The 17,574-nt window shown below is 42.0% G+C and overlaps 1 protein-coding gene across 5 annotated transcripts in view; it reads left to right on the top strand.

Moving 5' to 3' along the window:
- Positions 1 to 17,574, top strand: part of ELMO1 (engulfment and cell motility 1) — a 530,720-nt gene that overhangs the window by 192,229 nt on the left and 320,917 nt on the right. For all 5 annotated transcript variants that reach the window (XM_039239137.1, XM_039239135.1, XM_039239134.1 and 2 more), the window contains 4 exons: positions 1,796 to 1,874; positions 8,710 to 8,760; positions 11,518 to 11,640; positions 13,051 to 13,182. In XM_039239137.1, coding sequence (XP_039095068.1) covers positions 1,796 to 1,874; positions 8,710 to 8,760; positions 11,518 to 11,640; positions 13,051 to 13,182 — 385 coding nt within the window. The remainder of the gene's footprint in view (positions 1 to 1,795; positions 1,875 to 8,709; positions 8,761 to 11,517; positions 11,641 to 13,050; positions 13,183 to 17,574) is intronic.

Raw genomic sequence — 17,574 nt, 5'->3', positions numbered from 1 at the left:
CAAGGCCTAATAGGACAGTTTGTTCTCTTAAGTTCTCAACAGCATTTTTCCTTAGTCATTAAAAAGTGTTTTCTGTGAGGAATATTTTCATAGATAATTAGGAATTTTTAAAGATGGGCTTCTTCCTTAGGCTCAAGGGGATTACAGTGATGTTCAGTTTTGTATTTTGTAATGTATGTGTTTTATCTCTAGAGGCTTGAGCTCTAAGATGAGACCCTGAACAGCCTGCACGGTTTCTCTCCAATCTTAGGTAGTTAGTAAGGTTGCCTCTGAGAAGCGCTCCCCACCGCCCCTGTACAATGCTACTTTATTATAAATTTTATTTATTTATAATTTACTTATAAATAAAACTATTTGGAGTTGCAGGTGGCAACAAACCCCCTGAGATAGCTCACACAAGACAGGGAATTTACTGAAAGGATACTGGTATACGTTATTGAACCCAGGAATGACTTAAGTAGCTAAGTCTTGACAAGGGTAGAAACTTTGGAGTCCTCATAACAGGCCTTTTCTCTTGTGTTTTGGTTGGCACTGAAGTGACTTGGCTCCCAGTTTCTACCACCCCTGGTCTCTCAGGACACTTCTGCCACTTCTCAAGAGGAAATATGATGGGCGTTTTTGGGTTGGGAATGCAGGCGGGGGCTGTGAGGGAATATTCAGTAGTTCTCACTATGCCATGAATGTTACCTGTTGTGTTTCGAACGTGAACTACCAAAGTGTATTAGATGTTTCCTTCATTTAGGAGGGGGGATGGTGACCAGGATGTAAAATTTTAAGTCACACAAGCTATGGATTGTGGCCTCAGGGAAAATGAGCACATGCTCTAAGATGATGATTTTGTGCGAAACCTCTAGAAATAATACCAGTTTCACATTTCGCTGAATGTGAAATGCATTATTTCTATAGCCTATGTCTTTTCTCTAAATCTCGAGGGCGTACTTGTGCATTCGCGGTATGCTTTGCCAAAGTGGAGAGTTTCTTATTTGGCAAGTGCTATGCTGAGGGAACTCATTTTATCCTAAAAGCAACACCTTAAAATAAGTGGGTTCTTACCCAGTGTTACAGATGAGGAGAAGGTGTTTTGGGGACACCCCATGAACTCTTGCAAGGCCACACATCCAGCTTTAGATTTCATCCTTCCAAGGGCTGTGTTCTCAACTTTGCTTCTCCCTAAATTATTTCTAAGTGTAGCTCTCCGGCTGCTCTTTGTTTATGCCTTGGGTCCTCCTTGTTTACTATTTACTATGCGGCCTCCATGGGATGTTTGCTTCATTTGGAATTTCTGACCTCATTTTGGTGAAAAGCAAATTTGTAAATTAAAAAAATAAAAGCTCATTGTTTTTATTATTTAAAAAATTTCTATTTGAAAACAGATTTTTAGAATATGTAATATCATTGCCATGGAGACAAAAGTGGTATCCTTTATAATAAGTCCAGGAGTGTAGGGATACACAAGTCTAGTCCCAGATATACTTCATGCATCAGACAGAAAATCACACACACACACACCCTGGATTCATGCCTTAAGCCTACTGGAGGAGAGGGGGAGAGAGCCGGCTGACCACTTACCTCCAGGGAACAGTGTTGTCCAGCCAGCAGTAGTAATTGTACCCGCCCACCCTCTCTCTGTGTTCCTGCCTCTCGATGACGGAAATACATTCTCATTCAGTGCCAACTGCATTTTCTAGGCCATGTCTTTCTCTCTTGTCTTTTTTTGGGGAGATCATGACCCTTATGATGGTCTGACTCAGAGGTAGCCTGTTCTGACTTTCTGTATTGTTCTGGGTCTTTATAGGACAGATCAAGAAATCCAAACCTATACCATTGCAGTGATTAATGCACTTTTCCTGAAGGCTCCTGATGAGAGAAGGCAGGTAAGCTGGATTTCTTTTGTCTTAAGACTGTAGCCGGGGCTAGAAACTTAGGGGGCGGCGAGTCTCCTTTCCTTCCCATCCTGGGGACTCCTTGGGCATCCCTGCTGCTTTGCAGCCTGGCTGGCCAGCCTGGGGTCATTCGCAGATCCAGTGGGAACTTGGTGGAGATGCACAAGCCCTTGTCTGAGGAAGAATACTCGGAATGTTCCAGAGGCAGAGGCCTTTCATCAAATGAAACCCAATGTAGAAGCTGGAAACATAAAAAAGATGAAAGTGCTGCTGCTATGGTAGAAGCAGAGATAGAAGCCTGAGGCCTTCTGTCATGTCAGTGAGTGCTTCCTAGGGCCTGGGAGGTGTTTTGTCCTGCCTGAAAGGTGTCCTCCTTTGCCCATGGAGGTTTAAGATGGAAAGGACAGGAGGGAGAACACGCAGATTGCTGCCACTGGTTGAGAAAACTGTTCCTATGTCAGGGGAGCTCTTCACTCCATGACATTTCTGTTGTCCATGTGTGCGTGTGGCGGGGAGGACTGAACAACCCATTTCCCTTCCTGTGCACAAACAAGGGCGGGGACCCTTCGATGGACCTATGTTAAACCTGTCCTTTGATACTGTCCTTCGTCTGTAGATCTCTGGTTCTTTTGCAGCGAAGTAAAGGATCATTATAGAGGGGGCTGTGGAAGAAGTGGAATTTTGCATGTCTTGGAACGTCGTAGCTTGAACCTCAAAATCCATTCCTGTTTTTTCCATCAATGTAACATGTATTGTGTTACCTTGCTCACAATTCACTTCTTTAAAACCGGGATGGAAATGTGAGATGTTTCAACCAAGAGCAAGTGTACCAGGAGCACTGTGACGGTCACCTCTGAATTGTTTTAGAGGACTTTAGAAGCTAGCATGCTACTGGACACCGTGTCAAGAATTTTGTTTTTTTAATTTTTTTTCATTGCCAAGGATTTTAAACCTTAGTGACTAAATGTGAGGGTTTCTGGTTTTTCATTTAGAATCGTTTGCTCATTCCTAGGGGGTTCTGTTTGCACAGTGAATGTAGTGACTTTATTGTTTCCTGTGTGTGGTTTGGTGTTGGCCTGAGCCAGGGATTGCCTGACCTCCCTAAACCTGTGCTCCAGGCTGGATTGTTCAGGGGATCTTTGCTAAATGTCTAAATCTCAATGACTGAGCTCATAATAACCTCCAGCAGCCCAGCAGATGGCCTGGCAGCTCTCACATGCACAATCCTGACATAGGCTTTGGAAAAGCTGGAGCCTTCCACTGACCAGACCAACGACACCTGGCCAAACTGGTAGCTGGGTGTGGAGTGGGGGTCAAGAAGTCTGCTATTTGGTCTGAACTCATGGGCTTTTCCTTTTTCCTGTGGAAGAAGAGGTTGGATTTGGGGAAGCAAAAACTCATGCCCACCCCATGTGCTGTGTTTCACTTGGATCCCTAGATCTACACATGTGTAAGATGTATACACTTTGCATCTTCCTGGTACACCAAGTAGTACTCTTCATCTTCTCAAACGACTATGGAGAAATAGAGAATCAGATACCTATCTGTACTGACTCCAGAATAATGACATCAATGAAAATATGATGGAATAACAATATAACATTAGGTTTGGATTCTGTGAATCAAGATTTCATTTTTTGAAAAGTAGGCAATATGAGACTGAGATGACACTCATTGGCAATATAGTGCTATATTGATAATAAATCATGAAGGATTGTCTAGTAACATTACATAATTTAAGAAAAAAATCCCACTGAGAAAGGTAGAATGTATATAACCCAGTCAAAAATCTAGACTGTAATTTAGTCTTTGAAATAAAAATAACGACAATGTAGAAAATTAACTTGGACTTTATAAATTGTGTTGAATTGAAGATGACTCAGTAACCTTTGTTTGTCAAGAAAAGGAATAGTATGATTTTTAATTTAAAAAACATTTTTCAGGGGATTAAGAGACAGCTCTAAAAAAACAATTTCAAGTACAAAGTGAAAAAAGTTTGATGTTATTTTCTGAAGGTTAGTGGATCCTGGGAAGCAGAAGATCATGCAAATTGGGGATATCACTTCGGTTCTATTATATATTTTTATTGGCTTTTCTTGTGAAAAAATTAAACGTTCTGAATTTTGGATAAATAGGAAAATTTACCAAAGCCTGCCATCAATGATAATATTTTGAGAGCTTGCCATGAGCTAGGATCAGTGTTCAAAGCTCTGTGTCTTATTTCATTGAATTCTCTTATCTTCTGAAAGCCTTATTATTGCCTCTTTACAAATGAGGAAACTGAGAATCAGAGGGAGTAAAGAATTTGATCCAATTGCTGAACAGATAAGAGTCACAGCTAGAATCCCAATCTTGACCTTGCTCTGCTCTGCAGAACATCCCATTATCAAGGAGGCGTCACCCACAGAATTTTCTCATGTTTGCTGAGAGAAGAATTCTCTGGAGCCTGAAAGACACCAAGCCCATTTTCTCCCTTCAATTAGATTAAAACATAATCTAAACATTTATTGGTTGGATTTACAGGAACAGCTTTGCTTTTTTTTTAAGCCTTAGGACGTTGGATAAATTCCACTTCAGTCAAAAAATTTTATTTATTTCAACTTCTCCTCCCAACTTTGGGCCAAACACATTGGTAGGACTCCATTATCTTGGTTTCCCTCACTTTTCAAAGTGTTTAAAATGAATTTGGATGGATTTTAAAAACCTCTTTCTGCTTTTACTGAAGAAAAATACCACCACGGTCAGAGATTTTTACTGGGCAGGCAGACTGGAGGAATATTTGTTTTGTGTTCATTGAGTGGGCCTTACTGAGAGAGCGCTGGGTTTAGATAGGGCTGGGGTAGAACTTCCAGCTTTGCTAACACCCCTGGGGGCTTTCCAGGTGTGGGAGAAGGTGGTGGTATGGGGTAGGGTTCTCCTGCTTCCCCACACCTCCTGGATGTGGGAGATTCTCCCTGTCTCTGCACAGGTGGAGGGAAGGGGTGCTTCTTATGTGGAGGAGGGGGCTCTTGGGGATGGGGGCAAATGGATCCTTTTCCTTACAACTAAACGCCATTATTCATGTTACTATTTTCATGGCATACATGTTGGTGAGATCCCTTCCAGATTTCTCTACAAATATTTATTATTTTCATAATGTATTATTTAAACAAAAACTTTTTTCAAAGTTAAAAGATTTGTTGGGAAAATCAGAAAATACAGATTCAAAGGAAGAAGTCTGAAAGACTCCTCAAATTGCATGCCACAAGAGAGAACCCTTGCAACTAATCACACCTTGTATGGCCCCTCTTCCTGCTTTCTTCTAAGCAAAGCCTCTTCTACATACGTGATTTTTTTTAACCAGATGGAATCATACTACATGCACTATTTTTTTTTTTTACTGCTTTTTAAAATGAAACAAGATTTTGTGAACAAAATCTTTCCATGTTAATATACCTATATCCATATTAAAATTTTTTTAATGTTTATTTTTGAGAGAGAGAGAGAGACAGTGTGAGCAGGGGAGGGGCAGAGAGAGAGAGATGGAGACACAGAATCTGAAGCAGGCTTCAGGCTTTGAGCTGTCAGCATAGATTCCTATATAGGGCTCGAACCCACAAACCAGAAGATCATGACCTGAGCCAAAGTCAGATGCTTAACCGACTAAGCCTCCCAGGCACCCCCCCACCCCCCGCATATCCGTATTTTAATGTTTATTTATTTATTTTGAGAGAGAGAGAGCATGAGTGAGCACAAGCTGGGGAGGGGCAGAGAGAGAGAAGGAGAGAGAGAATCTCAAGCAGGTTCCATGCTCAGCATAGAGCCCAACATGGGGCTCCATCTCACAACCCACGACCGTGAGGTCATGACCTGACCCTTAATCAAGAGTTGGATGCTTACCTGACTGAGCCACCCAGGTGCCCCCCTACATCCATATTTATATCCTCCTATACTTTTATATTTATATTATAGCATAAAATATTTTCCATGGACTCTCAAGTTTACTCAGTTTTCTAATGTTGAGCAACAATAACAACAAATCCATGATGTGGACAAGGATTTTTCTTTTTTCTCTCTGACCAAGTTACTGTTCCTTACGAGGGTAGTAGAAAATATTCTTTCATTTCCAACCAAACACTATTGTCTACTCTCTTCCAGACATAGTGCTCTGGGCTTGAAATACAGAGATGAAAAGGATAGTCTTAGTGCCCTTAAGGTGACCATAGTCTTACGAGAAAGATAAATAATGTCAACAGATAATTACAACAGTTGCTGTAGGTATTGGAAATATATTGTCTTTTTAAAACAATTTTTATTTATTTTTAACTTTTTTTCTTTCATAGTTTATTGTCAAGTTGGTTTCCATGTAACATCCAGTGCTCATCCCAATAAGTGCCCTCCTCCATGTCCATCACTCCCCTTCCCCTCTCCCCCACTCTCATCAGCTCTCGGTTTGTTCTCAGAATTCAAGAGTCTCTCATGGTTTGTCTCCCTCCCTCTCCCCAACTATTCTTCCCCTTCTCCTCCCACATAGTCCTCTGTTAAGTTTCTCCTGATCCACTTATAAGTGAAAACATGTGATATCTGTCTTTCTCTGCCTGACTTATTTTGCTCAGCATAATACCCTCGAGTTCCATCCACATTGCTACAAATGGCCAGATTTTATTCTTTCTCATTGCCATGTAGTATTCCATTGTATAGATGAACCACATCTTCTTGATTCATTCTTCTTTTGTTGTACACTTAGGCTCTTTCCATGTTTTTGCTATTGTTGAGAGTGCTTCTATGAACATTGGGGTACACGTGCCCCTATGCATCAGCACTCCTGTATCCCTTGGGTAAATTCCTAACCGTGCTATTGCTGGGTCATAGGGGAGTTCTATTGTTAATTTTTTGAGGAACTTCCACACTGTTTTCCAGAGGGGCTGCACCGGTTTACATTCCCACCAACAGTGTAGGAGGGTGCCTGTTTCTCCACATCCTTGCCAGCATCTAGAGTCTCCTGGTTTGTTCATTTTAACCACTCTGACCGGCATGAGTTGGTAGCTCAGTGTGGTTTTGATTTGTATTTCCCTGTCCTATTTTAAAAATGTTTTATTTATTTCTGAGAGAGAGAGAGAAAGACAGTGTGAGCAGAGGAGGGTCAGAGAGAGAGGGAGATACAGAATCTGAAGCAGGCTCCAGGCTCTGAGCTGTCAGCACAGAGCCCAATGCAGGGCTCGAACCCATGGTCCGTGAGATCATGACCTGAGCTGAAGTTGGATGATTAACCAACTGAGCCACACAGTTGTCCTGTTTCCCTGTCCTTTTTAACTTATTTAAAATTTCATCAATGAATAGGCTAAAGTAGAGAATATTTTTTTCTCTTTTGGTGTGTGTCAATTAGGCAGTAATTTCATTTTTATAAAAGAAAATAAATGAAAAGAACTATAGGGTCCTTTGGTTTATTTGTTTTTCATTTGGTCCAAGAAAAAAAGAAAAAGGCCCTTCCTATTTGCTTTGGGAACCAAGCACTGCCTTCTGTGTACCACAGAAAGACAGGTTCCTTCCAGAGTGCTATTTTACTTGTTTCTCTGTGTGTCATTGTCCTTGCTTTCTTATTTTTAAGAGATTGGAAGGCGTTTTGAAACACCTCCCAGTATTTATGCGCTTTTCTCTGCTATGCAGTGGGTCAGCAGGGGTGTTTAATACAATTGTAACCTCTAACAGAGTCCTCTGAATTCCCATCCCTTCTTTTTTCCTACTTGCTTTCCTTTCTGTGGTGGCGATGGTGCCGCTAGGTTGGTGTAGAGAGCAGTGTTGACATCCTTGATTGTCCTCTGACTGTAAGTCCCCACATTCTGTTCCTGCCCAAGCCTGCCTGTGTGTCCCTCTTGCGCTTCCTTCCCGTGTTTTGGGTCCTCCTTGCTTCCTGCAAGTTTATTTTAACCTCGATTGAATTCATGGTTGTGTGTCTGCATCGTAGCTTGGTTTCTTCTCTTCTCAGTTAAGAGCAGCAACTCTAAAATCCAGCCCATCCCTGCCCCAAAAGCAACATGCAGGTGTCTTCCTGAATATAAGCAGTATTTTTATTTTTGAATGTTTGTGCCAAGGTGTACCCAACTTTATAATTTCTCCTTGCTATCTGTTTCTCAATATTTAGAGTGTCTGTGAATCATTTCTTTTTGTAAAGTCACCCACAAATCTTCTGTGCTAGCTAGGCAGACTAAAACCCAAAACACAACTTGTAGAAATGAGGCCTAGCAATGCGGAGTGTGGGCTCTAGGAGCTTAGTAACTGCTCAGATACTTGTCATTCTCTAAAGTACCACTTGGGTCACTTGCATAGACTGTTTTCAAGCCCCGGGGTACGTACCACTTCCTCTGGTTTTTCACAGAGTAAGAAGACTTACTCAAATTTTAAATCCTTAAAATGATGGTTCTCTACTATGGGAATCTCCTTGAGAGCAGGCATGTTTCCTAGTGAAATCTCCCTGCCCATGTAAAGTCTAATAAAACCTGATGGGCCTTTGAAATGAAAAGCCGTGCCTCTCATTTGGAGCATTTGCTTTTAATTCAGTACTCACTTTTTCCTCGAAGGAGGAAATTCCTAAAAAAAAAAAAAAAAAAAAAAAAGGGAAGTTTGTGGGTGCCAGATTTCCTTCCTCTGCTTTTGGACAAAGCATTGTTATCAAAACAGAACATTCAAAAAGTCATTTGAATACCACTGCCTGTTGGAGTCTGTTCTTTCATAAGAAATACTGCTGATATACAGTTAGGAAGCACACCCAGGATAAAGCCATTGGGGGCCATGTTGAAATGGATTTTTCTAAACTAAGGTTTTGTGTGGGTGTCTTTTTTTCCAACAGGAGATGGCAAATATTTTGGCTCAGAAGCAACTTCGTTCCATCATTTTAACAGTGAGTACCTATGTGCTGTGACCACTTCATGGGGTGGGAATGGTCTGGTGTGTTCATTTATCTCCTCTTTTGGCTTCCGTTTATGCTGTGTTCTGTGACTTGCTTCTGTCAGGAAGCAGTAGAAACTAGAAAGGAACAAGAAGTGTGCTTTTGGAATTGGAATAAAGAAGGCTTTCCCACAGGAATGGCCTCCTGTGATTGGAAGGAGGAGTCTCTGGAACTGCTCTAGAAAGACATTCTGGCAGGAAGGGGTGGAAATCTCTCCCAGTGGGGCAAGTTTATTACACTTACCATCATTCTAGCTTTACATTTAGGCAATCAGGGGCTCCATGGCTTAAAAGAAAATCCACTGGTGTGAGCTTATACTATTTTTAATGAAGAAGCTAGCTGGAATCCTTCTCAGATTGACAGAAGTCCTGTAATTTTGACCATCATTTTCCTGGGCCCCTTTGCAGGACACAGGCAGGAAAGCCATACGTGGATTCCGCTTGTTAACTGCAATGCGGAAATGGCCTGAAATGGCAGTGGGAAAGAAGCCCTTACGTGTTATGTTGTGAATGCTTCGAAATAAATCAAATAGCATGATTTCCTGAGGCCTTATCTTGACTTTTAACCAAAGGCTGGAAGAAACACACGTGATTGATTCCCAGCTTACCAAAGAAGCAATTTGTGTTTCTGTGGTTTCAAAGAGGAGTTCTACAATTAAACACACACACACACACACACACACACACACACACACACACACACACACACATTCCAATATAGTGAGTCTACTGAAAATTTAAAACCTTTATGAGGGCAAATACAATAAATATTCTAGAATCCAAAGCCAATTGCAATGACTACAATTTGTCATCAAGTTTGATTTTAAATTTCCTGGCTGACAAGGATAAAAAGAAACAAACATATGAGTGTAATTTTCATTGTTTGATGTCATTGGGGATGACACACTTCCCTGACCTCCCCAGGAACTGGAATATGAAATGGGTGTTTGTTGAGCATCCCAGTAGATTCTTGGTCCAAGAAGGTATGGTAGAGATTGCAGAGGGATTCATGACATGGCTCATCTTTGTCCTGGCTCTCAGTGAAAGTGGAAAGTGCACTATCAGGTGTAGTTCAGTGAAGGGGTTTGTGTGCGAGGAGGAGGGTGGAGGGATGAAAGATGAGAAATGTTAAATTAAGGGCTTAGCTCATGGTTGTTACCTGGGTGTGGCAGTGGGGGTTAGATCACCCAGAATAGTCATGGGTGGAAATGGCGGTAGCCATCATATCTGAAAGATCACTTAGCTTCAGTGGGACATCTTCTATGAGACTTTGATGGCTGGAAGTTCAAGGGTGGTATTCTCAGGCAAAAACTTGGAGCACCATTCTTTTGAGTTGCTAATAAAAAAGATGGCTATACACCTTGGATATGAGGTGCATACTATGAAGTAACATTCATTTCTGAAAACGGAAGGGTGTGGGTTTCATTCCACATCCTTGTCTCATTGCCTAGCTTCCCACCCACACAACACCAATATTTTGGTTCAGTGACTTTTCTCTCTGCCTCTCTTCTTTTCTTTTCTTTTCTTTTCTTTTAAAATGTTTACCTATTTTTGAGACAGAGAGAGAGAGAGAGAGAGAGCTTGAGTGGGTAGGGACAGAGAGAGAGGGAGACAGAGAATCTGCAGCAGGCTTCAGGCTCTGGCCTGTCAGCACAGAACCCAACATGAGCTCAAACTCATGAACTGTGAGATCATGACATGAGTCGAAGTTGGACACTTAACTGACTGAGCCATCCAGGTGCCCCTCTGTCTCTGTTCTTTAACTGGCTATTTTGACATGGTACTCACAGCCAGGACATGGAGTCCAATGCATGGTTTGGGGGCACCTAGAGAAAGTTCTTTGAGATGGCAAGATGTGGTTGACTCTGTCATGTTCAAAACCACTGATTTGGGCAGTCATTTCACCACAATGACCGGTTGTTTGGTTGTTTGGCATTTTTAAGGCACAACCATGGTCTCTGCTAAAGAAGACCTATGTTAGGCCCAAGCATTCAGTCTCCTTCCTGACCCAGCTCCAGTGAGGGCAAAGGCCCACATATCTAGTCTCCCACCATTCCTTTTATTTGTTCCACTTTGGCTCTGTTTCTAAGGGGAAGGATCATTTTGTTTTTCATTTAATTGTTAGCAGGCGAGTTAAGTTACACACATGCATTCCCTCCCTGCATTGTGGCGGTGGAGGGGGGTCTCTGGATGGTTTCCACAGCGAATTAACTGCAGGCCTCATAGATACTTTGCTTTTTCGTGTTGCTTCTAAAACCCTTCCCCATTTAGAAGTGGGATAACGCGTCAGGGACTGTTTTAGGGTAAGGTGATGGCAAAATTGCTTACAAGATGTATGCAGCACTCGCTCCTCTAATGGTCTGCCAGGGATGCTTCTGTTGTAGAAATCCATAGCTCTTCCTCCTCAGGATACTCTTACTCCAGGCACACCTTCTTGATTAATATTGTGGCAATGACCAGCGGCATTCCAGTGCCTTCCTTTCTTCTTACTCCCTCACACAGTAGGTCTTTTCCTGGTTTCTGGCCCAAAAAGCTGGAACATAAAAGCTCCCCTTTCTTCTGAAGGGCAGTTCCACCCACCAGCCTCCATTCCCCGTGCCTCCAAATGAAGACTTCTCGGGCTCTGCCTGGCACAGTGACAGGGGTTCATTGTTGTTTGCTTTTTTTTCTTTCTTTTTTTTTAAAAATTGTTTCTGAACTATCTCCACAGAATGTTATCCGAGCTCAGAGAGCCATCAACAATGAAATGGCACACCAGCTGTATGTGCTACAGGTGCTTACCTTTAACCTTCTGGAAGACAGGATGATGACCAAGATGGACCCCCAGGACCAGGTGAATGCTCATTAGACACCAGCAAAAGCACATACGGGAGAGAAAGTGGTTATTAAAAATCTTCTCCGGGGCTACTCTCAAACCAGGAATTTTTAAGTGACGATATTGTTTTATCATCATCTTAGAACTTGGGGAAATGCATTTAAAATTTAGGCAAATTAAGGATCAGGGAATGAAGCAAATGGAATACTTCGTTATACATCAAACACATGCATATTCTTCCTGTGTTGAATAAGAAAGCCTGATGTCACACGGCCGGCCGCGGATCTTGGCTTTTGGTCCCAATACCTTCAGTGGTAATGGCTCTGGGGTCGAGTTCCGGGACAACCAGGGCCATTTGGTTGCTCCGTGTGATATTGATTCTGCAGGTTGAGGAAGTGATTTCCATCCTCCAGTCATCAGTCCCGAGGGTGGGGGGGTCCCAGGTGACACCTGATTTCTGGGCTTGTGTTTTTGTGGGCCGTTGGTCTCTGGTTGTTGTATGTGAGAGGTTATGCCTCCATACAGAAGGCTTTGGGGGAACTTTACTGCATGAGGACAGAGTGAGAGGAAACAGCTGGGAGCCTGCTGTAGCACATTTTCAAGTTAAACAGCGCTGCAGCTTTGGAAAGGAAAACACTCATTATTGGCACGTGAGGGCCTGATCTACTGCAGATGTGAACTGCACATGTGAAGTGTGTAATGGCCGCAGCACATCGTTCGTGGCACGAGGCCACACGATTAAGAATGATGGAGAGGCTTTGAGAGGCCGTCCAACATGCCCCGGACTTTTGGCAAGGCCAAGTGTAATCATCCCAGAGAGAGGAGACTGTCATCTTACCACGTCTAGTGACGGAAGGCAATGCATCCTAATGTGGAACGGCCCTCCCTGTTTGGAAATGCTTCCTTTTATTTATTTAAAACATACATTTTTCTCTTATTGTGGTAAGATATACATAACAAGAAATTTACCATTTTAGCCATTTTTAAGAGTTTGTTTCCATGAAGACACTTCTTAGTGGAGTCCGAGATCTCTTGTCACTTGAACGCTGTTCATAAACCTCTGTGCCTCTCACTTTGTTTCGAAGTGTGGAAGTCCCAGGTTCTTGAACTTGGCTGTCTCCGAACCCAAGCCTTCCATCATAGTTGGGGCTCCATTTAGAACTTCAGGAGGCAATTGACACCAGTATTCCAAGTGACTTGGCCGTGAGGATCATCATGGAAGGTTGCCAGGGCTGACCAGCAGCAGAGTGGCAGGGGAGCTATGCAGAGCCCCAGCTTAGAACATTGGTTGTCTTTTATCTGTTTTTCTTTTGCCTGAAAGCAGTGATTCATTTAGACCCTGGGGAAAGAGGGAGTGTATGTAATGTCAGACAATGAAAGCAACTCTTCCCTGCCCTTTTTTTTTTTTTTATCCCCTAACGCCTTCAGGCTCAGAGGGACATCATATTTGAACTTCGAAGAATTGCTTTTGATGCAGAGTCTGAACCTAATAACAGCAGTGGCAGCATGGAGAAACGCAAGTCCATGTACACACGGGATTATAAAAAACTTGGCTTCATTGTAAGTAAGCTGTCTCCAGTAAGTGCTTTCCTTCCAACATCAGGGGTCTGACCTCAGCCACACAACCGATGGCCCCTCCGAGCGTGTGGTCCTCTTGCGCCTCACAGAATAGTTTCCATATTTTCCAGATGTTTAGCTGGTTTAAACAGGATCACATGAAAATCTCTTCTGGCCGCAGCGAAGTGGAATAACTTGCACAAGTGTGACTAATACTGAGTTTGTTTATTCGGTTCTGATTAAGTGTAGTTAGCCCGGAATGCATCTAGACTTCATTAAATCCGCTTCACAAGCTGCTTAGGGTTCTCTTCGAATTAAGTGGGTGGTGGCAACTGTGGGGTGGATCTTATTATTGGGTTAGTGATTGGATTACTTGCATACATGGATTTTGTATCAAAATCAAATTGGGAGTCTCCTGACATGTATTCACGATGAAATTTATGTGATTTATATTTTCCTAAAAGTTTTGCCTTGCTATGGGCGCTTGCTGTGGGCTCCTAGATTTTCTTTTTTTCAGTTCACGCATCAGAACATGGCTTGTCCTGAATATAATCTGTTGTTTTTGTTTCGACTTGGATTCCTTTCTTGCCTTTATCATTACTGCATTTTATCTGTGACTTTGAGCTAATTCATCTCAAATTCTGCAGGTGTAAAATTGGGTCTCCATTTTAGCCTCCATTGTAAATGACAAAAAATGAGATTTTGGCTTCAGGATTAGAAATCACCAGGCATCACTGTATTTTTCCAAATACACTCTTCTTTAACACATACATACACACACACAAATATTAATATTTATATACATCAGTATCATGTTTTATATGGTATTTGGGAAAATTCACCTTTCATGGGCATTGTCTTTGAAAATATTTCCACATGAGTTCATTTATATTGTTTTTCATTACTGAAGAGTTTTTCATTATTTGGATGGACTACAGTTGATTTAATCAAACCCTTTTACTGAGGATTTCAGTGTTTTGAAATTACCAGTAAGTCTATAATTAACATTTTGCTGCCCATTATTTATATACATTCATGTTCAAGTTATTAGGATACATTTGTGAGACTGTCATTTCTCTGGCATATATTTTTAAGGTTCTTGGTATTACCAAATGACTTTCCTTTCCACAAACACTGAGTCATTTCCACTTTAATCCAATGGAACAGAGTGACTATTTGTTTTAAACTTCTCTAATGTTTCCTAGACTAAAAAAAATCTGATAAGTTCTTGTTTTTATGGTGATAATCTTATTATAGCTTTTCTAATAAGTATACTTGTCAAACATAATATTGTGCTTTGCAACTTACTTTACAGAGTACTGTGACATCATTTTTATATCATCATATCTCATATTTTTTAATGTTTACTTATTCAATTTGTGAGAGAGAGTGCCAGCAGGGAAGGAGCAAAAAGAGAGGAAGAAAGAGAATCCCAAGCAGACTTCATGCTGTCAGCGCAGAGCCCGGCGCGAGGCTCGAACCCACAAACCGTGAGATCATGACTTGAGCGTAGATCACGAGTCAGAACACTCAACTGACTGAGCCACCAGGCTCTCCCACATCTCATATTTTCACTGTTGCTGCTTTTGATTTTTTAGTTGAATCTATTTTTTAAAATTTCAGCAAAAAGTTTCGTGGCTGAGGGACCACGTGAGATTTCCCTGTACTTGATGTGTGTATTGATGGCCAAGGCTTGCCGGTGGCCCCAGACCTCTCCCACCCATCCATGCACTGGAAGAGCCTATATATCAGGGATGTGGCTGAGGGAATGTGGATGGGGCTCATGTTCTATCTCCCCACCCAGTTTTTACTTTTCAGGTTTTACTTTTGCATGTTGAACAAGGCCTATCCAAATCACCAGGGAAGCTGTGGAAAACACCCGATCTCTTACCCTCAACTTATATCAAACTAGCCTGGGAAGAGATGAAGGCATGTGTATTTCAAAATACCCCCGGCTGATTCTGACATCTTGTCCCGGTGGAGAGCCTGAGTGTAGGGTTTGCCTGAGTTACTTCCATTTCGTTGTCTTCCTCTGCTACTATCTGGATTTCCGGTGCGTTTGAACTATGTAGAAAATGCACAGCTCTAGTTCTTTCTACATGCTGCCACCCAGGACTCGTTGTGTCTCTGCCCCAGGTCCCAGTGGTTTTGTCAGGGGCGTTTAGATCCCAGAATGCACAGTGCCATTTCTCCTTCTGGCCTTCTGCGTGAAGGACGAAGGAGAGAGGCAGACTGGGGGAAGAACACTTACCGGAACTTGGATTATTACAGGTTCTTAGGGTTATTACCGATCTCTAGGAAGGGTAATTGTAATGGGGGTGGGACATATGAAACATCTCCCTTTTTATTTTCATGTTCTGGTCCTGTGTGAAATCATCAGACTATTTCATGAGCCAAACTCTGAGTGACTTTTCTTTATGTAGTTCCATCTGTGTTAACATGATGTTAATTCCTTCCGCAGTTTAGTATTGGAGTTTATCTCTATCTTAGTTTTCCGTGTCTACTGAGTGTTCTGCTTCAAGTACTTTAGGAAAAACAATATATTTTTTCACTGAAAATTAATTGGATGTGGTTTTAAGGCTTTAGCTCTTATATGGCCTCCTTTCAAAGGACTTGAAAAATCATTTTAGAAAAAGCAGAGACCTGGAACATACAATAACCAAAAGAGAGTCTTGGTTTCCTTTATTTTTCCATGGTTCTTTTTACAGCTTTCAATTTTTGTCCTTACCCTGAAACTTCTTCTAGGCCACTGTCTTGCATCAGAGAGTTGAGAAATTGGAAAGACGAGTTAGTAATGATTTCTAATGGTGGAAATTTTCCAACAGCTTTGACAAGCAGAGATTTTCAGCTTTGAATGCCCAGCCTGCCAGAAACAGACAAGCCTGAGTAAATAGAATCGTGCGCTCATTGCGCCACCTAGAGACCATCATGCAAAAATGCTGGTGGGATCCAAGTGCCCTTAAAATCTCTAGGTGCTGGCTGTACGCTGTCCTGAATAGAATTCTCTCGGTGCTTCTGAAAGAGGAATAGTCTTACCTTTTCCCTTAGTGAACTCCTTCCTGTTGGCTCCTTTAGGAGCACTTGAGATTTGGATAATCTTTTGGATCTTTTTGAAGAAAAATTTCAATTCGTAAGATGAAGATTGTTGTTCCTCATTTCACATCTCCTAAGGAGGCAATGACCAGGAGGCATTAAATGACAAGTTTTTGGAGTTCAATGGGCCTAGATTTTAGTTCTATCTTTCCTAATTACAAGCCACTGGACAGTGATCCCATTATTTCACCTGTTCAGTGATCAGGTTGCTCAACCATGCAGCTACTGTGCTATTTCAAGGTTGTTGGGAGACCACCAATGATCATCTGTTCATGAGTGGCCCAGCACATGGAACGGAGGATGTGCCCAGCAAATACTACTTCCCTTCCTTGCTTTGTGGAGAGTGCACATCACGGAAATCACAGGCGGCTTGTTCAGTATTCCAAAGTAGAAGGGGTAGTTGCTCCCACAACGAAAACAGAACAGTTGTTAAAAGGTAATAAAACACAGTACCTTTGAGAGGGCAGATGGCTTTACGTCTCTTCTCAGCACAGCGTCCCAACAGAGCAGAGTTTTCTGATGAAATAATTCTGAAATCTCAATTTAAAGTGGCTAAATGGCGTGTATGCTTAGTCATAACACAGAAAAACATCTGCTTCTAAAACAAAGCTACTTAATCTTCTAAGCTCTCTCAGTTCATGATTCTCTAGTTTCCAAATGGACGTGCCTTTGCAGGTCTCCAGGTGGGAGGAGGGGTCAGGGTTGTCTGGAATAATACTGTTCTTATTGGAACTAAGAAGGGAAGGACACATGTATTTCTCAAGGTGAGAGAAGACAGATTCTATTTAGAGCGACTTTATTTTGAAACCTGGGGAAATGCCTGAATACAGGCTGTACATTGTTGATTATAATGATCAAGAACTGTGCCAGATAGTTTCCATACTCTGTGAAGTGTTGTGTTCCTGGCTAGAAGCCCTTCAGATGCCGAACTGGTAGCTTTTCTGCTTGTGATTTTTACCTTTGTCCAGTTTGAGGGACGGTCATTAAAAAGGACATATCTGTAGTTCATCTTTCTTTCTTTCTTTCAAGACAGAGAGAGGGTACATGTGACTGAAGGAGAGAGAGAGAGAGAGAGAGAGAAGCAGGGCTCACCTTGTGTTTTACCTAAAGCAGAGCTTGTGCTCACCTGATGTGGGACTTGAAATCATGAACTGTGAGATCATGACCTGAGCTGAGGTCAGATGCTTAACGACTGAGCCACCCAGGTGCCCTGTGGTGGGTTTTTTTTTTTTTTTTTTTTTTTTTCCTGATCTCTCTTGAACTAAGGCAGGTATTGAAGTTGGACAAGGATAGGTTTGGTTT

This window comes from Hyaena hyaena, unplaced genomic scaffold (genome assembly GCF_003009895.1).
Source record: "Hyaena hyaena isolate Hyena2069 unplaced genomic scaffold, ASM300989v1 scaffold_153, whole genome shotgun sequence".
NCBI classification, from domain to species: Eukaryota; Metazoa; Chordata; class Mammalia; order Carnivora; family Hyaenidae; genus Hyaena; species Hyaena hyaena.
This window is presented reverse-complemented; position numbering and strand designations above follow the sequence as displayed.